Genomic DNA, 24535 nt, shown 5'->3' with positions numbered 1-24535 from the left:
AATGGAAAACAACAAAAAATTAGAGAGCTTTATAGTATTTATCTTGAGTTAGGACATGAGGTGTTTGAAGAGAAAATTAAAAAAAACCTATAACAATCTGAATTATATCCTTAGGCTGGAGCTTGTTATTAACAAGCAATTCAGCAACCTTGCTAGACTGCATAAAATTATTAATATATTCTAACACTACTTGAGACTTTAAATAAGGTTCTTCACTTTCTTTCAAAAGCTTATCTTTGTGTATGGTAACTAATAATTCCCATGCCTTATCCACTCCATACTCAGTAAAAGATCCATCAGTAAGTAAATCTAATAAATCTCTATTCTCCAAATTAACTCCTGCATAAAAAGTATGTATAATTAACCAAGGTGGGAAATCATGATGGGGGAAGTTTCTAAGAATCTCCTGGAACATTGAGTAGCTTTCATACAAGCCTTCTTGCGGTAAAATTTTAAAGTTTGTAATCATCCGCCTTGCTCCTAGGGACCTTGTTTCTGGAAAAAACTGTTTGAAGGAGTTTAGTAGACAATATTCTCCATTCAGAAAAATGTGAAATAGGATAATCATTATACCAAGCTCGAGGTTTCTCAGTAAGAGTTTGTCCAAAGAGTTTAAACTTAACCTCATATTCTAAAAAGATGTTTAAACTGAAAGTTGCACAAACATCTTCAAAATATTCAATATGTCCATAAATATCTTCAGTGTCATCTCCTGCAAACATCTTGGATTTCAGTAAGTCTAATAGTGTGTGATGAATTCCATACCCTCTCGGATTGATGAGTATGTTTGATTTAATAAAAGCGTCCACTGGAGAGCCATAGCCCTTTACTGTTTGGAGCTTGCTTCTCACGTTGGTAATCCTCCATGGTTTTTCACCTGTAACTCAAAAACAACTAAAGTAGAATGATAAACAAATTAGCAACTGAAAGCAAAGACCAAAAGCGCTGAGCTCCCTGGCAACAGCGCCAGAAAATAGCTTGATAACTGCAAGAACACATATCAGATGTTGCTAGTTTCGAAATAAGAGTATCAAACCACGAGGAGCTACTAGTAGTGATGTTAATGCCCCTTGTTACTATTTATCTAAAATTACTTAAAGTTGTCTCAAATCTCAAGCGAAATATTTAATTAAAAGGGTTTGTTGGGTATTTTAATAGAGTCAATAACTGAAATTGAAGAATGTAAATGCAACTAAAGATAGTGTTCGGACTGCAATAAGACTTAAAATGATCTCGGGGGTTGTTGGTTCCACCACTAGTATTAACTAAAGATACAAACTAGATAACTCATATATTAGCCCTCGTTGTATGTGGGAAAGGCTCGAAGTTGGAATATGTATCTCATAACACATCCCTGAATAACCACTGCAACGACCTTCGGCAAGCCACCTATGGGTCCATTACAATTAAGGGATTGCCCCATGGTTATTTGTTAAGCTTTGCGAGTCCCTTCTTATCCCCATCTTCCGTACAATACTGCACCGCACATGGGATGTCACTTCCTGCCGTATACACTACCGAACTTCCGACGGTAGTTCCCTCATGTGACCCTTAGGAAAATATCACATGGTCGACATCATGCAACATCACAACATAAAACTAACATACAATCATAGTGCAAAGGTATAAGTTATCTTAATTCATATAATAATACTTCTAGGGTATCTCCATCTACCCCAAGAACGGGCTACTCACACATGGAGACAATGAAGAACATCATCATAAACTTGCGTATGGAAAAGGGATAACAGTGTGAATCCAAGTACAAACCCACAATGGTGATGGAGATTACAATATAATGGGATGGAGAGAATGGACATGGTGATTCGTTGTGGATGATGATGAAGGTGATGATGCCTTGTCCTCTAGAGATTCGGGTAGCAGCATGGATGATGCCCCTTCTTTATCTTCATTCAGATCTCTTCTTGGACGGTGTTCTGGTGTTTCTGGTCGCGTACGTGCTTGGATCTCAGATTCGTATGTGAGTTGAAGAAGGTTGTTCTCGCATTGCCCTTTCGCCCAGGTGCGTTATTAAGTGCAAAAATGATTTTTATCACATCAAAATACCAGAAAATGACAGTTTTCAATGATATTTAATTATTGACTTATTATTTGGAGATCCTGTGTAGACAAGCATAAAAGGGTGCGGTAGCGAGGTGAAATACAAAATCCCTACCACTACTTGTCAAAAACATAATGAAATAACATTACAAAACATGCTAAAAATGCACTCATCAGGTATCATCTTATAATGCTACCATTGCGATATAAGAAAAATAAGATGCATAAAAGGATAAACATCACATGCATGGATAATGTGATATGATATGGCCTTTTCTTCTTGTGCCTTTGTTCTCCATCTCCAAAGCACATGAGCATGATCTCCATCATCACCAGCATTGCGCCAAGATCCATGGCATCGCTTCATGGTTGTCCACCATCCATAGCAACTATTACAACTACTAACTCATAGTAATGAAATAAAGCTATTACATGGTGATTGACACGCAGGTCATGAAACAATAAAGACAACCATTAGGCTCCTGATAGTTGCCATATTACAATAAGGGTCATCACATACATCAAATATAATTACAATCACATAATTGTCATATCACATCACATGCCTCTGCAAAAACAAGTTAGACGCCTCTAATTTTCTTTGCATGTTTTACGTGGCTTGGGGCTTTCGAGTATAGAATCGTTCTTACCTACGGACAAGAACCACAACATTGATACAATTGTTATCAACCACCAATTGTAAATTGGATCTCAACTATGGTGGGAGAGACAGACACCCGCAAAGCGACTTGTGCAATACAAGTTGCATGTCAAGCGTGAAGCGATTCTCATGTGCGAGGACATGTAAAGTTATCCCAGGAGGCTTCATCCCACCACCCCGCGAGATGAAAAGTACACACATAGAGGCAACAAAAAAAGCATCAATGGACCACAAAACCATTGTGTTCTACTCGTGCAACAAATATACGCATAGACTCGGCTCTGATACCACTATAGGGTTCGTAGCATAGAAAACAAAAAATTTCTACCGCAAGAACGGATAAAACCAAGGTCTAATCTATGGAAAAGCCAAGATCCAATCTATGAGATCTATGCAACGAGATAGATGAGAAACTAACCCTCGTAGATCCAAAGTATTAATGAGATCATATCTCGTGGTTGATGTAGATGTACCCTTGACGGACTCTGGTTCGCGTTGCAGTCCTTTCCAGTGCTGCGATCGGGCAGCACTTCCGTACTCGGTCACACGTACAGTGTCGATGATGATGCCCTCTCCCCGTTCCAGTGGGGCAGCGGATGTAGTAGACCCCCTCGGAATCCCAGCAACACAACGGCGTGGTGGTGGTGGAGAAGAAAACCTGCAGGGCTTCGCCAAGCCTGCGCAGGAAGGAGGGAGAGAGGGGCGGCTAGGGTTTGGGGGGGGGGGGTGTTGTGCTATGCCCCAGCCCTCCCCTACCTCTTATATAGGCATGGGGGGCTGCCTTGGCCCCTCCTCCAAGCCCCAGGGTTCGCCAAAAAGGGGGAAACTTTGCCCCCAAGTTAAGTTTCTATTTTCAAGGGATTTGATCTTATCCACTTGATCCAGCCGCATGGGCCTTGGGGCCCGGTGTGCCTGGCCCATGTGGGCCTATGCAACCCCCTCCGGTCCATGTTGGTCATCCGAGATAGGTGGGCCTCACTATGGTACCCTCCGGAACCTTCTAAAACCTCCGATACAATACCGAAAAATCCCGAACTTTTCTGGTAACCCTGAAAATGATTTCCCATATATGAATCTTATTCTACGGACTATTCCGAACCTCCTCGTGATGTCCTGGATCCAATCCGAGACTCCGAACAACATTCAGTCTCCACATCAAATTCCATATTGGTGAATGAAGCAGACATGATCGAGACACCTCTCCGATCAATAACCAACATCGGGACCTGGATTTCTATAATGGCTCCCACATATTCAACGATGAATTCGTTATCGAAAGAACCATAAGCATTGGTTACCAATTCCCTTTGTCGCACGATACTTCACTTATCTGAGATTCGATCATCGGTATCTCCATACATAGTTCAATATCGTTACTGATAAGTACTCTCTACTCATTCCATGATACGACATCCCCTGTGACCTAGTCATATGCTTGCAAGCTAATTGAATGCCATGTCACCGAGAGGGCCCAGAGTATATCTCTCCGTCATTTGGATGGACAAATCCCACTCTTGATCCATGAGCTTCAACTCTCACTTTTATAGCCACCCAGTTACGAAGTGGTGTTTGATGTCATCAAAGCATTCCTCTACTGTTAGTGATTAACACGATCTCATGGTCGAAGGACTAGGTTACTATGCATTTGAGCTACAGCAAAATGAACTTTAATGACTTGATCTTATTGTTATGCTTACTATGGGTGTGTGTCCATCATGTCATTCTCCTAATGACATGATCTTGTTATTAACAACATCCATTGTTCATGATCAGGAAACATTGATCATCAATTAATCAACAAACTAGTTTAAACAAGAGGCTTCCTAGGGACTCCGGTTTGTTTACAAAACACACATGTATTAATGTTTCCAATTAATACAATTATAGTATGAGATGTAAACATTTATCACGAACACTAAGATATAATAATAACCACTTTATTATTGCTTCTCGGGAAAATATCCAACAACAACGCACGAACATTTTTTACTAGTACCACAAATAACCTTATGAGTTCCCTATACATGAATTACTACAGGACATCCTTTGAATTCACTCTGTTTGGTGCTCAGTGATCACAATATCCTAGGATTTAGTTATTCTCATCATTCATGTAGATCGCTTTGTCACACACTGTTTTAGTTTGGTTGGATGCTTTTTGAAGGGGCATGGGCTACCATGCCTTGATTTTACATGTACGAGAAATTAGGGTTGATGGTACGCAAAATGTCTAATCTACAAGTAAGAGCTATTCCATATCTATGGGTTAAACCTATGATGACCCATATATCAGCGTTGCCATGTATCTTTTTTGGTGTTTCCCTTATGAAATTACACTTGTATATATTCAGCGTGTCAGGTTTTCTATAGCACTTTGGTTACACTGAACTTCCTTCTCCATTACATTGTTTTGTAAGGAAGAATATGTAAGTGTGTAATTGTCCATGGATCAATATAGAAGTGTGGGAAAAATAGTTTGCGTTCAACTAGTAAATTAAATGATGCGTCCATGTAATTATTCTTGAGCATTACATTGTGAGAGTTCAACGCCTATACCCTATCAAAATACACGTACATGACAATGAAATGCTATCGGGAAGGAACAATGTTGTATGTCCATCATTATAGACCCTTTGTATCTCGAATATTGACGTATATAGTACGCATGCACCTGCATCTACATCAGTTCTTCTTCGCCATAAGTCGTCCTCGAAGCTCCCCAAGAGCCAAAATAGGGAATATGTTGCGGTAGTTGGCATAGTTAAAGTATAGGGAGGAGTTAAAGCATCCAATATGTTCCTGATATCAAAGTCAAAGCACAAGAGCAACAATTTATGTGTAGTTCAAGTTATGTGTAGTTCATGTTCTAATGACTAATTATCATTAAATCATGAAAAATCTTATTAATTTAGATTACACTGTACACATCTTCGGGCATGCCACTTGAATTTACTATCCTACAAAATGATCATTAGGGTGTATCTCAATACCTTTTTTTGTCATATCATAGTTAAATTTTGCATCTCGAGTCTTTAAGATGGTTTTTTGTTATGTGAAACTATGTTCCGTAATTATTTTTCAGAAATTGATCTTAAGAGTACCATATGTATAAACCAATAAATCTTAATTACCTGTTGTGGAAATTCTCCGGTTCCAAGCTGAATGTTGATCAATAGTCTTGCTGCTTGGTATACTGGTACCGGATCTCGTGCAAGCTGGTAAGAATCAAACATATGAAATTCTCTTGAAAAATAAGGAATACTTTTCAGAATATGACATTATGTAAACAAAGTAAACAAACCTGCCCAGCATAAATTAAAGCTAACATTGCAAATGAAGTGTTCACTGCATTAGGTTTACCACTGTCAACATAATCCTGCAAAAAGTTTATTAAGAAACACAACGATTAACAACATGTAATCTTGAAAATACTTTTAAAATCAAGTTGAAGCTACAATTAATGAAAATACTGGAATGTGTAAATAAATTTATGACACATAGCCAAGAGTAGAAGATTCAAACAATGTCACATGTAGTACATACACAATTTGGTGTATCTAGTCGTTGCAAAAGCTGTCAGTTTTAACATTTCTGTTTGGTATACTAAATGCATATTTGTGCTTACATAATTACTAGCTAGTCCTTATAATTATAGCAATATGAGCCAAAATACTTTCCATATTCGTGAGAGTAGTATAGAGCGATGTGGCTTAAAACTTCACAAAGAACTTGAACGATAGCATTAGGTGATATAATTAAGTTTATCTTTTTCATCGTTTTGGTAATTAAATATACTATGCCAGCTAGTAAATTAAAATACAACAACACATAATCTATGGAAGAGATATTACATGACACCAGCGCATGCACTACAATTTATTAGACTTATTTTGGTTAAGAAACTTCATGATGCAATGGTTGTTAAACAAGCTTTATTATGGATACACGGAGAGACAAAAATATGGGAAAACATTATTGGATAGGACTACTAGTTAGCGATGCAAAGTATCCTTAGTGTGCGACACCCAATACCTCTCGACTAAACCCACTAGCAAATTCACGAGTAACTGCACGCGCTCCACAACGTGCAGCTCCTATTAACATTGGTAAGTTCAGCGTTAGACATTACCTAATAAATCAAGAAATCTCTATGTGTTTTCTCAAAGTACTAACTACAATAACTACTAGTCCAGTACATAATACTACAGAAGTTATCAACACATGTGTCAATGCTTTTGAAATTATGTATGTGTTTTATTGGTTGCAACAATTTGATTCATCATGTTTAAAATTGAAATCTCACCAAACATGCTAGCATGTCCAAAAAATCCAATTTATTATAAACTGATGTCAACAGCTTATTTTCTAATTGCTATTTCATTATAAGGAACTATGTTCATCTCAGTTCATGATTGGGGCTATGAATACCTCATGTGATGATCAGAATATCCAAGTATACAACTATCAAATATGGATTAGCAATGTAGGTAACAACTACAACATTTTCTCAATAGTAACACTACTAAGTCAGTCAATTAGAAACAACCGCCAGGTTTTACGAAACATTGTTACCAAAGCAGTGGCTAAGTTTTCGGAAGCCATCTCCCTAAAATTTACATAACAAGTTATTTACAAACAATTTATCAGTTTTTTGTAAAAATAGGCACAATGATCGCGTGTCAGGCCACATAGTTGTATATTTATGATTGTCATGTTTTTCGCATAAATATTAGGTTTTTAGATAACAATTATCAAGTCCTTCAAATAAAACTACCAGGTTGTTTAAATATACTAAACTGGTTTTTAAGAGTTACCAGGTTCTCAGAATCATTCTACCGCGGTTTTTAAAAGCACTTTCTAGTTTCTGCGTAAACACACATGAGATTCTCGGAAACATCTCATAGGTTCTATAAACATATATGCCAGTTTATCGAAGCATAACAACGAGCTTGATCACAAAAAATTCCTATTTTTTTTGATCTATTAGGTTTTGAATATGTTACTAGCATGTTGTTTAGAAACACTTACATAGTTACCAGATAGAGTAACTAGCTTGTCCAGAAACATCTATGAAATTCTCCAATGTAGCTACTAGTATTTCTTTGAAATAGCCACTATTTGTTTCAAAATTACTTCCTAGTCATTCACTACAAACATTATTTATCCCGATATGTGCATATAATGTGCCAACTCTCATATATGTGGTGGTCAAGCATAACAATTGTTGTGGTTATCAGATTGTTCAGTATATGCAACAAGTTTAATATTATACAATTACTAGAAAACTTAAAATATGTTCTACCAATTAATCCAGATTTATGGCATTGTAATTAGTTTATCTTACCCACATATTGAAATTATGAACATTCTGTTAGTCATAAGTCATCACCTACTTGTCTCTACATTTAAAAGGAATGTCACGTAAGATAGAGAGTGAGAGGCGTGGCAGTTTTAAATTCTTGCATTCACGTGGCAAATATGGTCAACCGGAAAACACAAGCTGTGCAAATGCACTGCAACATGACATTGCCGCATATCCACTGCAACAATGTATGTAGTCTCTACTCTGAACAATGTGTGGGATACTTCCTAAACCGAAGGAAAATGTGCTCTCTCTCTCTTCCTCGAAGAAACGCACGCTCGCCTCCTCCGGTCACGCGACCGTTAGATGAAATCCACTGGACAAACGGTATTTCAGCCTCCCACACCCACGGCCTTATCCTTTTGCTTCTCCTCCTCTCCCCACCGCGTGCCGTCTCCACCCCATCAATTCCTCTCGTTGAAATTTCTCTCAGCTCTCTCTCTCCAGTGAGACATATCAGGGGGTGACATATCCTATGTTGGTTGTTTCTGCATGGGCGGCAAGCTCCATTATGTTTGGGACCGTGTGTAGTCTGCTGGGTCGCCAAGGGAACCATTGGATTATGCAAGGGGCTATGGAGGTGGTGCTCAAGTGGTGTGAGGCACTGCTCCCATAGGCGGCCATCGATGCTCCCATGGGGCATCCCTCGATGCTCGCACCAAAGGCCGGACCTGCTGCCAAGCCGGATCTGCTTCCATGGGCGGTTGGCGCTGCTCCCACGGGAAGCTGGCACTGCTCCCACGGGCGCCAGTCGTTGCTCCCATCATTCGGCGGTGGTGCTAAAAGTGGCGCTGCAAAAGAGAGGGGGGGGGGGGGGACATTGCTACTAGAGGTTTGCGGTGTTGCTACATAGGGGGCACCACGGTTGATGCAAAAAAGATCACAGAGCTAGGGGAGGAGCAGGCGGCACAGCTGCAACTCGGAGTGGGATGCTGCAAGCAGGGAAGGTGATACTCCCCGACGTGTGCGGTGTTTCTACAAGGGGCCAACATTGCTTATGAAGAGGTGGATGGTGGTGCTGCCGCACCAGCAACATCATGTTGAGGTTGTCCGATAACGGAGAGTGACGTCGGTTTGCATGGAGAAGGTGCATGGCGTGGGAAAGTATGCTGCATCAGCGATGCCCTCGACTGTATTCTCATGTGATGTCTGCGACCTGTTGTCCACCGACAGCCGTGGGACGCACATGGTGGGGGGAAAGAGCGGTTGTGCGGTAGCACCATGTGCGAAGGAGAATATAGTTTCTTGTTGCTTTTTGGGATTTTTTTAGAAGAACATGTGTTGGCACGTGAAAGCTAGGGATCGAGTGATATTATGCACACGGGGATGCTTAACGCGCACCTAAAACTAATCAAGCATGTATGTACAAGCCCCCCACAACAACACATGCATGCACACATGTCGCAACAGGTTCTTCGGACACTAAATCAGGAATTTTATCTTTTCCTAACTAGTTGTTTTATTTATGATATTCGCCATTATTTCAAATTTTCGTTTTGAAGTTGCCTTATATATCATCTTCGCGTATAGTGTTTTTTGTGTCCATTGAGTTAAACATTATTTTAATGTTATAATGACATAATTATTTGCAAGAATTATGAGAATCATTAAAACTCTGACGCATAAGAAATCAGTTAAAAATGTTACCTCAATATCACTAGAAATATAGCTTTCTCCCCATCCACCTGTATTTTGTTGATTCGACAACAGAAAACTGCAAGCTTTCCTAATGGAATGACTATTATCATAAGTTCTTCCAGCAGCAACTAATCCTCTTACAGCAAACATGGTTCCATAAGTAAAACAAATACCCCAAGTGCCATACCTGCGAGTTAAACAAATAATGATATAGTCCCAATCATTATGCAAGACGTATGCATGTAATTATGGCATAATGGCACTTACCATGCACCATCCTTTCGTTGGCTCTTTTCAATGAACAGCGAAGCATTTTTTATGCAATTTTCTATCTCTCCTCTGCGATATTGTGGATACATATCTTTGAAGATCACCAAAGCATCAAGAGCCGATGATGTGCATTCAACCGATCTAGAAATTATTAATTTACGACAGCTTAGTTGACTGGATAAAGTACTGATATAGTGGCAAAGCGTATAATGACACCATATTATTCTTACGGGTAATCGACGACAATGTTGCGAAAACTCTCAGAAGGATTGAGAACCTAGGTGAACAGAATACATATGTTATGATGGAGATTAGAGGTACAAAATAGAAATTATAAAGCTTTGGAAGAACAAGTGCTTGTGTAAAGAATTTGTTTTCAGAGGGTCTACTAGCAAATGCAAATGTGCTGTAGTTGCCAGGCTCTTTGCAACCAGATTCCCTCCCCCGCGTTTGACCGCGAGCGCGGTCGTTTTCGTGCGCGAAGCGCTCAGGCGGACGCGTGATTCAATTCTCTTTCTCTTCTGTCTCTTTTTTATCGTTTTCTGCTGTCTTTTTTTTATCGTTTTCTGCATGCAGTCCTGCACTAATCGCACATGCACATGCAAACTCTACTAATACACATGCGGCCATGCATATTTTGTCGTTTTCTGCAATCCCTTTTCACATGTAGCCATGCACATCCACCTACCACTTCCTTTCTCACTAATCACCTTGCGCATGCACATGCACAATCACAGGCTGATTACATGCTATGCACCTGCTCATGCGTAGATGGATAACTGATTGGACCAGACCATGTGCATGGAGTATTTTGCAATTCTCTTTTAATTGGTTATTTTATATGCTAATTAATGTTTTCCTTTGAACAATTCCCTTTTGACAATTTCCTTTTGACAATTCTCTCTTTGCAATTCCACTTTTTTGTTATTTTCGTACGGTAATTCATGTTTTTTGGATTAATTTTTATAATTACCTTTTTCGGGCTAGGTGGTTTTTAGGGAGAAAATACCGGGTGGGGGATCCACTTGCAACTCAAATGAACTACCACTTGCTACTAAAATTAAGTACTATTTTAAGTTGTAAGCTAAAAATGGAATTGAGTTGCACATAAAATTTACTTTTTAGGGTTGCTAGGTATTTAAATTTACCGTTGATAGATACCGGGAAACCGGGTTGATAACTTGTAAAAGAAAGAGTCACTAAAATATTCTAAATGAAATTTACTTTTTAGGGTTGCTAGGTATTTAAATTTACCGTTGATAAATACCGGGCACCGGGTTGATAACTTGTAAAAAAAAGAGTCGCTAAAATATTCTAAGTGAAATTAAATTTTTAGGGTTGATAGTTATTTAATTTTTACCACTGATAAATAACGGGTCACCGGGTTGATAGCTTGTAAACTAAAAAAGAGTCGCTAAAATATTCTAAATGAAATAATTTTTAGGGTTGGTATTTATTTATATTTTGATGTTGATAAATAACGAGACACCGGGTTGATAGCTTGTAAGTTAAAAGCGAGTTGCTAAAATATTCTAAATGAAATACTTTTTAGGGTTAATAGTTATTTATTCTAACCGTTGATAAATAACGGGGCACCGAGTTGATAGCTTGTACACTAAAAAATAGTCTCTAAAATATTCTAAATGAAATTAACTTTTCTTAGGGTTCATAGTTATTTATATTTACCGTTGATAAATAACGGGGCACCAGGTTGATAGCTTTGTAAGCTAAAAAAATGTTGCTAAAATATTCTAAATAAAAGTTACTTTTTAGGGTTGATAGTTATTTATATTTCCCGTTAATAAATAACGGGGTACCGGGTTGATAGCTTGTAAGGTAAAAAATGTATTCTAAACAAAATTTACTTTCTAGGGTTGATAGTTTTTATATTTTACCGTTGATAGATAACGGGGAACCGGGTTGACAAATGACGTTTTTCAGGGTTGATAACTTTTAGCCCAAAAAAAGTTGTCGAAACATATTAACATGGGTGCTAGTTTTGAAGATCTCGTCAAGACAAATTTATTGGTGAAAACGAATCTTAATTTGGAGTTGTCATTTGAATATTAAAATATTTTGAATATTCAAATTTGGAAATGATTCCGCTGAATTCAACGGAATCTGTCTGCTAGTGCATGCTTCCCGTGTATAAAAAATTTAGTTATTTTTTTTGCTAAAAATGGAAATTTTACCATAAATAATTTTTTTGAATATTACTAAATTTTTTCAAATACTTTGTAAGAAATTAACTTTTCGTGTTTGTATGTTTTTAAATTTACGGTTGCTAAGTTCCGTACTTCAGGGTTGATAAATTTTAGCCCAAAAAAAAATTTGTCGAAACATATTAACATGTGTGCTAGTTTCGAAGATCTCGTTGAGACCGGTTCATAGGTGAAAACGGATTTGAAATCGGAGTTGTCATTTGTGAGATAAAACATTTAAATTTTTGATTTCTGAAAGATTCTTGCTTACATTAGCAGATTCGTTATGTTCCACATACATGCAAAACTTTTCAAAAATAGCAATCACTACAGTTTAAAATATGCCTAAATGGAATGTTTTCTTTGTCTAAAACTGACCGCTCCCTTTAGCTTGGACGGGTGACCGTCAACTAGGGTTGCCTGCAACCTTTGCAACTTGTTCTGGGGTCACCGTTTCGAAACCTTCTCGGACACAATAAATCTTAGGACAGTTTTAACTCTGACGCAGTGCAAAAAATGAAAAAAAATACCGGCTGGCTCGAGCATGCAACCTGCTGGGCGAAGGAGCAAACCTCTGACCAATATTCAACAGTGGACAGTATGGATAGCAAGTTTATTTGTTTTGGCACCAAAAAATTTGAATTCAACATTCGTTTGAATTTACTCAGACGGTAAATAAGCGAGATTTTTGAGATTGTGCAGTAACCCGAAATTCCAGTGTCCTCAGGTAAAAAGAAAGTAGCTTGAGAAAAAAAAGGCATTGCTTTTTTTTTTTAAACGAGAAAGGCATTGCTGGAAAGACACAACCAACTTACTCAGGGCCTCAGGCGACACCGTGAGCCGGAGAGCGGAGAAAATACAAAATCTGAAGTCCATTTCAATATCAGTAGTCAATGGGAAGGTGTAGGTTTACCCGAATCCATATTATAGTTAGCCATACATAAAATCAATGGGTATTGCCCAATGGCCACGGTTAACCAATGGATCATTCAAACGTCGCTTTCATGCATGCAGCTAGCTAGCTCTATTCATCTCTTTCCTCGTGGAAAAATAAATAGAGCTTGGCGTGGTTGAAATGTGAAAATCGTAGAGAGAGCGGACTAAGAGCATCCCCACTCGTTGGCGCTCCCCACGCCCAAATCCGGACGAAACAACCGCCGAATTGGACGAAATTAAGTCGTGGGGAGTACCGTATTTCCAGTCGTCCACCCGGAGTTCGGCGGATAGAGTTTAAATTCAAACAAATCGCCGTCCCGCGCTACAAGTACGGCCAGTTGATCGGCAAAAGGAGCAAAAGGATCAGCCACGGATCGGCGATCGGAGGGAAATTACACGGAGACGAGGCTCGTCGGCGGTCCCGGCCGGCACGGCGGTGTCCGACGGACCGGTTCCCTCACACGCCGTGGCCGGAGCGGCTGCGGCGGGCGACGAGGAAGCAGCGGCGGTGGACGTCGAAGCAGCCGCGGTCGACGAGGTAGATGGTGAGGTAGACGAGGTAGGAGCCGGCGGAGACGACGAAGGACTGGCCGGAGTGGCTCGGAGGATGTCGCTGCGGTGGCCACTGGTACCAATTCCTCGTCTCCTCGTCCATCGGTTCCATGTCGCCGCCGCCCATGAGGAACGCCAAGTCCGTGTTCCTCTTCTTCGCCGCCACCGTCGTCTTCGGCGGGGCGATCCGGACGCCTTGGTTGGCGAGCATCTCCCGCCACCTGCCGTCGAACTTGTCGTTCCTCCCGTCGGCGTGCGACCTCAAGTCGGCCCAGCACTTGTCGATCGACGCACTGCATCCTGTCGGCGGGATTGTCCGTCCGTTTGAGCTCTTTCAGCTTCTTCGGCCGAGTTCGGGCGCCCTTCCGCCGCGCAAGCCGCCGGAGCGTCGGGGTTGTACTGCTCGGTCTTGCTCTTCGAGAGGGTCGTGCGAGTTTCCTTCCACTTCTCGCAATTCTCGAGGCGGGCGTAGACGTTGAGGAACTTGAACTGCAGGCCGGTGTCGTCCGTGTACATGTCCAAAGCTCGGCGCAGGCTGGGAAAAAAGAGCACGGCGATACGGGTCGGGTAACGACGATGTACCTCGGTGATGCAGGGTCGGCGGAGCATACCTTTTGCTCCAAGTCGTGGCCGCTGATCGGCCGTTTGTCGACCTCCTCCTGTATGCCGTGCCATTTGCTGCACGCCGTCTGCATGATCCCCCAATGGGTGGCCATTGCCTTGTCTCCCTGGTACACGTTCATGTTCATCTTGTTGAAGTAGGGATCGACGAGTTTGCGTTCCTCGTACGCCTGCCTCACTCGAAGCCAGTATGTGTCGAACGACTGATTGGCCCCGATTATGCCGTTCGTGGACACGGTCATCCAAGCTTCGGCGAGGCACTCCTCTTCCTTCGGCGTCCATTTGATACGCGGTTCGGCAGGCGGCAAGTCCTTCTTCCTCTTCTTCTTCCCCTTCGACAGGTTGGCGGCGGCTTGAGTTGGCTCTTCTTCTTCCTCGTCTTCTTCTTCGACGGCTTGGCTTCCGTCGGCAACATCCTCCCGATGCTCGTTGCGCCGCCACAGCTGCCGTCGCCCTCGTCTCCTCTTGCGTGAAGAACCCCGGGCAGGCAGCGGCGGCGGCCATGAACAACCCCGGGCTCGCAGCGGCGGCCATGGAGCCGGAGGTGATCATCTCGTGGATCTCCTCTTCGTTCGGCGCCGCCATCGCACCGAACGGGAGCGGCCCTCGTCGCAGGGCCGGTGAGGTGTCCTCGAACAGGCCGCCGCCGCCGGCGTCAAGCTCGGGCGGCGACGTCGTGGACCTGGACGGTTGGACGTAGGCGCCCTCTTGGAACACGGCAGTCGGCGACGGCGAGTACAGCGAAGGGGAGAAGGACGACGGGGAACTGGTTGTACCTTGCGTCGGCCATTGGCCGGGGAACACGCTGCCGCCGCTCATGGCCATGCTGATCATCCTCGCTTGTTCATCCTGGGCTGCCGCCGCCGCCCTCTTGACGGCGGCTCTTTTCACCCTCTCCGCCCTGGCGCTTGTTTCCACCTCGCGCCGTTTCTCGTCCGCCGCCCACTCGGCGTTCGACATGCCCGGCGGCTTCGTCTTCTTCGCCCGCATCTTCCTCGCCGGCGCCTTCGGCGGCATTGTGGTGGACGAGAAGACGAGGAGGAGAGTGGTGGTGGACGAGAAGACGCCGCCGGGAACTGGAGCTGGAAGACGAGGAGATTGGGGATTTCGGCGGGAGAGAATGGGGATATGCAAGCAAATTGGAGTGAATGGGGATATGCAAGCAAATTGGAGGGAAAATCGACAGGATTTGGTTTTCCAGTCGCCGACTACGCGGGTCCACACGACGTTTCGCGCCAAAATCTTTCGTCCGGAGTCCACGAGCGCGCCCGGGGGGCCGGGGATGGCGTGGGCTCGCCGGATGGATGAAGGGCCAAATCCGGACGAAAACGAGGAACCGGGGGCGCGACTGGGCCGAATTTCGCCGTCCGGATGGAAAAAACGTCGCTCGGGGGCCTCGTCGGGGGGACGAGTGGAGATGCTCTAATCCTTAAGGTTATGGCTTCCGAACCGGATGGAGCATCACTACAAGGCTTGAGCGCAATTTAGGACTTGTTTTGTGTTGGGGCTACCTCCGGCTACACACGCCAAGCAGCCCTCCCGCGCTGGCGACAAACGCCGCAGCCCTCCGGCGACACATACCGGGAAGTTCTTCGGTGACACAATCAACGGAACCGAAGAAGACGAGGGAGACACCACGGAGTTTTCCTGGCGACCAACGCTGCGTGGAGGTACACACGCACACACGCAACACTACCCGGAGGAGCTCTCCTACCGGCCGGGCACACACCACGGTCACACTGAGACTACATCTCTGTCTCCTCTCCACACACGCTCATAAGCTGGAGACTACACATGAGACTCTCTCATCTGCTAGCTCTGGTCTACACACACAACGTAGCCGCTTTAAATAGCGTCACACATTCACCTAGCAGCCAAGCAACGACCTGGCCCTGATCGCGCGCCACTCACGCACTAAATCAGGCCACAAACACATGACTACTTCATACGTACACATGTAGCTAACAACTTTTTTTTTAAGATAATGGACGCTTTATTATTCATAAAAAGCAATTACACCCGAACTCTGCATAGCTAAGATGCACACAACCGTTCAAAGAGTCTCAGTATGTAGCTAACAACTAACTCGGCTATTCTCTTGGCTAGCCGCACCGTCCGGCTCCATGAATCTTGTGAGTCAAGATTATGGCTAACATTTTCAGGAGCGGTTTCAGTTGCTTTGCTGAGCACAATCACATGGCGATTGGCTGAAAACACTTGGTCCCCCGAATACTCTTCTCTACCTCAACCCCCTTCCCATTTGTCAAATTTGGCTGTTTGGTACACACGTTTAATTCAGCAATACCATGGCTATTGCATCGTTTGTCAGGAGAGAAGGCAGATCGGCCCTACACCATACTCTTCTCTACCTCAATCACCTTCCCATTTGCCAAATTTTGCTTTTTGGTGCACAGGTTTAAGTCAGCAATAATACTCCGGCTATTGCATCGTTTGTCAGGAGAGAAGGCAGATCGGGACACTGACATGTTAACAAACGGCCAAAAACGCGAGGGTATAATCGCGGTTCTGATCTACTTCAACCTGACAAGTTTCCAGGGTATTGCTGGGGCTCAACCCGTGTAATCCAGGCCTATGAAACGGTTCATGGAGAGTTTTTGAGGGTATTGGGTTAGCTCGGGAAATACACTACAAACCCACGAAAACTGGTGTGCAAAACGAGGCCCTTAATCGTCCAGAATGCACCCACGTCGGCCTGGAGGATTATTGTGTTTCGACCATATACCCGTGAACGGCACCGTCGCAATCACAACCATTAACGGCACCGTACATGCTCTGAAGTAATAAGCTTACTAGAACAAAACTCATCAGAGTGTTACGTACCTCTAACCAAGACGCAGTTCTTTTACGTTCGTACGTAGAGAAAGTCCCATCGGTATTCTTCAGCACCAAAATAAACAAAAAAGAGAACCAGTTATTAGTCTGCTGGTATAGTTTTTTTAAACTGTAGGAAAGATGCCATGCTTTAAATTAATAAAGCCGTGTGGCCGAAAAATACAGGAATGCTAAAATAGGTTACAACACAACACCCAACTCAAACATATAAAGATAAACCAGAAACACAGCTTGCGTCGGCGATATCCTCCTTGCAAGAACGCCAAGACAGAAGTAGCTAGTAGCAGCACCAGGTAAGCAATGGCATGGAGGGCAGCACACAGTGATCACCAACCCGTGTCAATGAAGAAACACCTTCTTCCTCCATCGCCGAAGAGAGCCCCAACCCTCTTGCCTTGGATTGCAGGGTGCCGTCCGGTCCGCAGGTGAAGATGTTCACCCTAGAACATGGAGAGATGCATTCCAGGAAATTAACCGGGCAGACCACACAGACCACCTCGCCATGACAGGCACACCGGTGCTACGAACAACTTCAACGAGGACAACCAGGAGAAGGGAAAAGCTTGGGATTAGCCGTAGAACTCAAAGACGCAGCGGAGCTGAGCAAAGCAGCAACACCGCCAACAGATAAACACCGACCATGGCACAGCTCGCCGCTACATCACCGGTCCCAAGATGGCGCCTCCAAGGAGGGAATGATGCCCATGGCGCCGCAACCATCCAATCCAAGCAGATTTTGGGCTTTCACCCAGGACGGGGGTAGGAAGGTGAGGGGATGGGACCTCAGTGGCACCTCACCAAGTCACGGCACCCCAAAGGCGTCGCCGCCACTATGGTCAAAGACCGAGGATTTCTACCAACCCTAACAGCCACATCCGCTCCCTAGCCATCCATAACCGGTACGAAGCCAACATTGAAGATCCTCAAGGAGGGAGATTCCAGAGGGAGGGTGAAGATGTGATCTTTGGGCTCCGACGCGAGCAGACAAAGCCACCCACCCTTGAGCGGCACCCGTCGTCGCCTTGCCGCCCGCACGGCAGGGCGCTAGTCAGCATCATCCACGAACGCAACCGGCCGCACGGTCAGCGTCGTCTCACCATCCGAGCCCGCCGCCTTGATTATGTAACCCGCACCGTGAAAGCCGTCGGACAGATCTCCCTCGGCTAAGACCTTGCCAGGGGCCAGCCATCGAAAAAAAGGGAGCCCGTAGAGCAGCCACCTTTGTCATGGCGATCCCGGCGCAGAGATCCTCCACCTAGACACCTGCAGGGGGTGGGGTGTGGGGGGTGGGGGGTGGGGGGTGGGGGTGAGGGGGGCAAGGGCTCAGCTCCCCGCCGCCCCCTTCATCGATATCGTGGGCTTATCCTGGCGGTGTCTCCAGGGACGAGGAGGAGGAGGGGAGGGTAAGGGGAGCTGTGGCAGCACGGCTAGGATTTCAACCCCTCGGTCGCCTGGTTGGGGGGGGGGGGGGGGCGACCGTACGAGAGCGAAGCGGTCTTTTTTTTCTGGATGGACTCGTGCATCTATTTCATCGGCTGGTATATGCACAACGGGAAGAGTAGCCGATGTCACAACAAGGCTTGTGTATGAGAAAAATCTTTATAATATCAAAATACTTAATAAGATTAACTTATTCTTTTCTATGTAGTATGGCTTGGATCTTTTATTTCAGCGACAAAGTACATGAACGAAACTTTTCTACACAGCTGCACCTACAAAACACACTGATACTTTTTTCCATTTGTTTAAATTAGAACTAGTTACGTATGCTGACACTCTGGGTCAGGTATCTGTATAATTCTGATCATATACTGCGTGTACAGCATACTTGTTCACAATGTCCAACAAGGTTTGTTTATTTCTTCTGCATTTGTTTACATAGAACCAGCGAGGAACACTGCATTTGTATGTCAGGTTTCTGTATACTTCTGATCTTATATTGAGCATATTGTATGGAATATTGATGATCAACACAATTTAATGTTAGTTGATTTACTTACAATGGTCTTACCATAAAAGAAAGGAGGCAATCTATGGCGTCATACAACCTTTCTTGTGATATTGGATCCCCAACAAGTTTAGGTGAAATCTTTGATAACCGCAGCAATGCCTAAAGGAAATGACCAAAGGATATTTGTAATTTAGAGTAAATAAACCATGACTATTTCATAATAAATTATTTGATATCAGGAGGCTGGTTCTTAGTGCAAATAAATGTCCTTGTATAAGGATACAGAATACTAATGCTAACCTTAACAACTTCTGCAGTACAATCGGCCACCGACCAACCATTGTCTACAGTTGAAAGTGTCCATGCACCTTTTGATCTATGGCGGTAAAATCTTCTGTAGTTAGGCTGGTTTCTTAGAACCTTCAAGTAATAAAATTTATGTTAGATTTGTTTTGAAATATATTTTTTACATGATAAATATGGAGAACCCCATACCTGTGAGTTTTTAATGAAATCGTGAGCCTTTTCTAGAGTTGTGGCAAACTCGGCAATAAGATCCGTTGAGAAATAGGCATGGATTATGAAGGCTAATTCCCAGTTATGGCATCCATCATATACCTGTGTTTATATAATATATATTATTTTGGTTGTCTTATGTTTTGCATTGGACATACCATGTTTCATTTAGATGATCTGTTCATATCCAATAGATCTTTACGATTAACAAGAAAATATGAAAAATACATTTTTTCTTCCATACATATCTGGTGTAACATAGAAAAAGTATGTTTCATTTCAAGTACAACATCAATTTTATATTATTTACTTAAAAACATAATTTAAAGTTATGCTAGGGATCGAACTATAGCTACAAAAATGTGAGATATACCTCTACGATTACAATTCTCCTCCAATAGTTCCAGCACACGTTTGAATTATGCCTATTGACTAAATTTAACTAGCGAACAATATACTTCTCACAAGTCTAAGGATTATAAAAAATGTGATTTCTTTGTGAAACTTGTTAATGACCGAAAAAATTGTCACACGTAAAAGTAAACTTGAAAGAATCCACATATTATCAAGTACCTGTGCTTTCATTCCATCTTCTGAAAGCCATAAGTAATCATAAAACCTCGGAAGATGTTGCTTGAAGGCATCTGAATTTGGGTTTTCTACCCAGCAGCAAATCATGTTCAATGCCTAATTACAAAGTTAAGTCACAAAATTTGAATGGATAAGTTAGGACTTCAATCCATTAAAACAAATTAGATTCCATATGTTTTTACCTTGTTAATAGGACATTTTCCGACAAAATTTGTTGTTTCGTCTTCATAATGGATGTGCTCCATAAGGTTACTCAAAGCTCTCTCTCTGAGCTTGTTGGCTGGCCAACAGTTCAGCACGGGCTCCACAAAGTTGTTAAGGCAACCAAAGAGTATATCTTGCACATGTGAGCGAGGATAATGAAGGTCTTCCTGTACAAAAAGAACAAATGCGTGCCACTTTTGCATTTTAAATATATTTGTTTACCTAGAAAACAATATTTCTATTTTCACAGCACTACGAAGGCTAGCATTACAGGGATGATGTGGCTACATGTACTTAGTAAGTTTACCTCACTATTAATAATAACTTGTGAAAATGCAGATCTTAACTAACCATACGCATCGAATTAATAATTAAAAAAATTGATACTAGCAAACGAACCTTGGCACATGAGTGACGCGCCTTGTCCCAGTTAACTTTCTCATATGCTGTATTATAGAGGTCCTCTCGTAGTGCTAAGATAGTTGTAGTAATGGGTCCAACAAATTTCTTTCCATAAAGATAGGCCATTGACATGTACACCAGCCGGGTAAAACACCAAAACCGACCTGGATATGAATGATTAGTTTGGAGAATGACATGGGAATGATAAGGTTTGTAGAAAATAAATATGCTTAGGCAGTAAAATGATTGGTGATACATGAAAACAGACTCACATCTCGAATATGTGGGATTGGGCGAACTAACAAAAGAGACAAATTGGAGGCTCTCAACGGAGCAACCTTAACCGATCTATTTTTTTTTCTTTTTAATGCTTTTCATGTTGAAAAAAATATTCCGCATTTTCTACATTTGCAAATTTTTTATGGAAAGAAATTCTTGTACGGTGCTTAGGCAATTGGTGATCTTTAGTGGTGAAATGATCAATTTAAGAAAATACCACTACTACAATATAGATAGACAGCCTCCCACACTATTATTACAATTGTTGCACTAGCCAACTACTCAATAGTCTGAACTGGTAGAAAGGCTAGGCAATATATTATTCCCTCTGTTCCATAAAGGTTATCTAAGACCTGAAATTTTTTCAATAATTCTCAGAAAACCTTCATGGGATGGAGGGAGTATATTTTGTCACTCCCCCTCACGTCCAGGCCGATAGGATTCTTCTTCATGGGCCTAACACGCGTGGATTAGTGTGTCCACATATATTTATTTGTAATATTGTGTTAGCCATGATTTGAACTCAAGATCTCTGGCTCTGATACAATATTATAATTGATGCAGTGGCAACTATCATAAAAGTGTAAACTAATGAAAATAGTTAGGCAAGATATAATATTCCAACAATTATGTCATTCAGTTATGTTTGCTACGGTAACTTATCTAAAGAGTACCTGGGTGAATGGGAAGAAAATCTGGAACCAGCCACAACTCAGGAATAATTGGATTGTTTCCTGACCATTCATAAACGCCAATTATCTGTTTTGACATATATCCATGAGTAGCTTACATTAGTCATCTCTCATAAAAGTTTCATTAAACATAGTTTTGATGGCAACTGACATTAGTTGAAAGTACAACCTAGGGTAATTATCTAGGCCCTGGAAAAAGAGGTAGCCATTTTTTAAGCTAGTGTAGTGCCTTCACATTAATGCTCAGGTGGAGATAAATAATGGATGGTAAGAACAAATTACAAAAAAAAAAGACCTCGATGATCCATCAAAAGACCCTCGATCATCTTCTGATACTTCTGTTTTGATGTAATTTTCATCCAGTAATGGACTATATAGTGTTAAATCATAGATGTTGCGTATATTCTTTATTTTGACACTTACCGAGAGCCATATCTTTCCCCATTGTGGAATTGCAGTTGCACTTCCGTGAGATAAAATCCAAGACCGTCCTTTGGCCAAAGCATCATTCTCGCCATTTGGCTTCTCACCAAGAAGCATTAAGGATGCATAATTAAAACATGACCCAAACATAGTACTTGGGCCGAGAACTTGTTTTCCCCACCCTCCATCCTCATTCTGCATAGATGAGAAATAATGCTTTATCTACTTGTCTTAAAGCTTACAGTCCATCTGGTTTACAAATAAGAAAAAATTCGAACATACCATCTATCAAACTTAAAAAAATAACTGTTACGATAAAATAACAGTTGGATTGCAATCTTGAAAATCAAATCTATAAATTTTCTCTTGGAAAGAAATTAAGAATATTATATTTTTAGGGGGTTCTTAAATGCAATATAGTAAAAGTAAGTCTTCAACATTATATCTTGGAGACCATGTCAATGTCTAAAACTTTGCTTATCAATATATCCACATTTTCTGAGTGCAAGTGCATGGTCGAATATACATATGCTAAATTTTCATGCCGATGGTTGTAAATGTCGCCAATATTATATATTACATACCATGTCAATGTCTAATACTTTGCTTATCCACCTATCCACATTTTGTGAGCGCAAATAGATGGTGGAATATACATATGCTAAATTTTCATACCTGATGGTTGTAAATGTAACGAATGATCTCACGCCGATGTTCCAGAGATAATACGGTGTGAAGTGATCCCGTAACATACAAAGAAAATATCTGCAAAGTAATATAAGGTTAATTAAACTGTAATGAGAAAAGAAAAACATCTCTAAACTTCAAGAGTGATAAAAAAATTAAATAGTAGAAATTTAATCAGTTTGAAGAATCTAGATCACTGAAAAAAGCATGGAAAATGAACATGTTTTTGCCTAAGAAATGGACAGAGTCTGCACTTTGATAGTCTAATAATTACTTGGTATTCTTGGTTTAGTCAAAATTAAATTCGTAAGCTATAACCGTATATATAGAAAATACTATAAAAAATTATAATATACCATAAAGATTGTCTTTCACTTAAGTAAGAACACACGGTAGTTAGAAACCAAGGGAATAGGAATGCAGTATAGTTAGACTAAGAAAATATGATCTAACAATCTGCATTGTTGCACGTATATATCTACAAAGATATAGAATCACTATACATATGATGTCTATATGCATCTAGACGTAGAAAAATCTGCGGCATCCTTATCGTGGGACAGATGGAATACTTACAATGATAGGCATAATAAACAGAAGCCCACTGTAGTCACCGGGCCAATGGCCGTCATGTGCTTGCAGGGTGGAAAACCGATTTAGAGCTCTCCTCAGAGAAGTTGATAGAATTTCTTCGGTCAGTTCTGCACTTTTATCAAGCTTCAGTGTTGGAATATTCACTGGAAGAGGGTTTAGTTTTGCATACTGCAGTAGTGCAGGGGCAGGGGGTTAGATATAGTAAATAATAAACGATGTTGCCACCAAAATGTGTGGAGACAAATAAGAAATGATCAAGCCAAAAAAAGAGTACATGTACCTGCAAGCGTAGGAGAAGGTCCTGTGACTCCTTCCTGTGGAAGCGGTGCTTGGTGTAGTCTGCGCGTAGCCTGTCGACCTCGGCACGCTCGTCGGATGTCCCAGTGTCAGGGTCGTACTCCCACACCTGTCGTCCAAGGAACCCATTGGCCGACCGTAGCCACGGCCCGCCACCCTCGCTGGTCGTTAGCCTCCACATAGTTAGCTAAGCAAATTAGACTCAGGTAGGAGCTGTAGCCTCCAACAGCTCCCTGTAGCTGCAAAAACTAGAGCAAATATTGGACACTCCGAGTAGGCGGACCTTTCTTATATACTAATGGACACTATCCAGGGAGTGAGGGCATCTCCAACCGCGCGACCCAAACCGCGCCCGCGCGTCCGTTTGGGTCGAGCCGGACAAAAACGCGGCCCAGCGCGGGGACGCACCGCAAAAACGGACGGCCGCGGTGTCCGGAACGACGCAAACCCGGCCCAAATCTGGGCTAGGTTTGCGTGGCCGCGGATGGCACGCGCCGTCCGCTCGCGTCCGCGGCGTCGAGTCGCCTCGTCTCCCTTGGGCCCACTGTCGGTGACCGGGGAGACTATTAAATGGGGACCGGAGGGGATGCGGCCCTCCACTCCGGTCCCCACTCCACTCCCGATCAAAACCGCCGCCATGGCCCCGAAGCGACGGTTCGCTCCCGGGAGCGAATGACGACGAGGCGGCGGCGGCCGCCGTCGTCCGCCGGCGTTGCGGCGATCGGGGAGAAACCGGCGCGGCCT

The 24535-nt window shown here is 42.6% G+C and overlaps 1 protein-coding gene across 1 annotated transcript; it reads right to left on the bottom strand.

Annotated features, from left to right (window-relative positions):
• Positions 1–5404: 5404 nt before the first annotated feature.
• LOC124676308 (achilleol B synthase-like) lies at positions 5405–23972 on the bottom strand. Its single transcript, XM_047212386.1, has 18 exons — positions 23775–23972; positions 23477–23662; positions 22889–22978; positions 22214–22408; positions 21773–21857; positions 20817–20983; positions 20396–20584; positions 20196–20309; positions 19602–19724; positions 19407–19526; positions 19167–19265; positions 17144–17200; positions 10223–10269; positions 9990–10133; positions 9732–9909; positions 6024–6098; positions 5854–5937; positions 5405–5521 (listed from the first exon to the last, which is right to left on the bottom strand). Exons 1-18 carry the CDS (start codon positions 23970–23972, stop codon positions 5405–5407), a joined length of 2268 nt encoding a protein of 755 aa, XP_047068342.1.
• Between the last annotated feature and the right edge of the window lie 563 nt (positions 23973–24535).

This window comes from Lolium rigidum, chromosome 7 (genome assembly GCF_022539505.1).
Source record: "Lolium rigidum isolate FL_2022 chromosome 7, APGP_CSIRO_Lrig_0.1, whole genome shotgun sequence".
Taxonomy (NCBI): domain Eukaryota; kingdom Viridiplantae; phylum Streptophyta; class Magnoliopsida; order Poales; family Poaceae; genus Lolium; species Lolium rigidum.
This window is presented reverse-complemented; position numbering and strand designations above follow the sequence as displayed.

What these genes read in the sequence shown, in the direction of transcription:
- LOC124676308 (XM_047212386.1), bottom strand. Translation starts at nt 23,972, where the DNA reads ATGTGGAGGCTAACGACCAGCGAGGGTGGCGGGCCGTGGCTACGGTCG. An exon ending in GTTACATTTACAACCATCAG is followed by an intron (nt 22,409 to 22,888) that starts GTATGAAAATTT and finishes TCATCTATGCAG; the next exon opens with AATGAGGATGGAGGGTGGGG. An exon ending in ATTTCATTAAAAACTCACAG is followed by an intron (nt 19,527 to 19,601) that starts GTATGGGGTTCT and finishes TATTACTTGAAG; the next exon opens with GTTCTAAGAAACCAGCCTAA.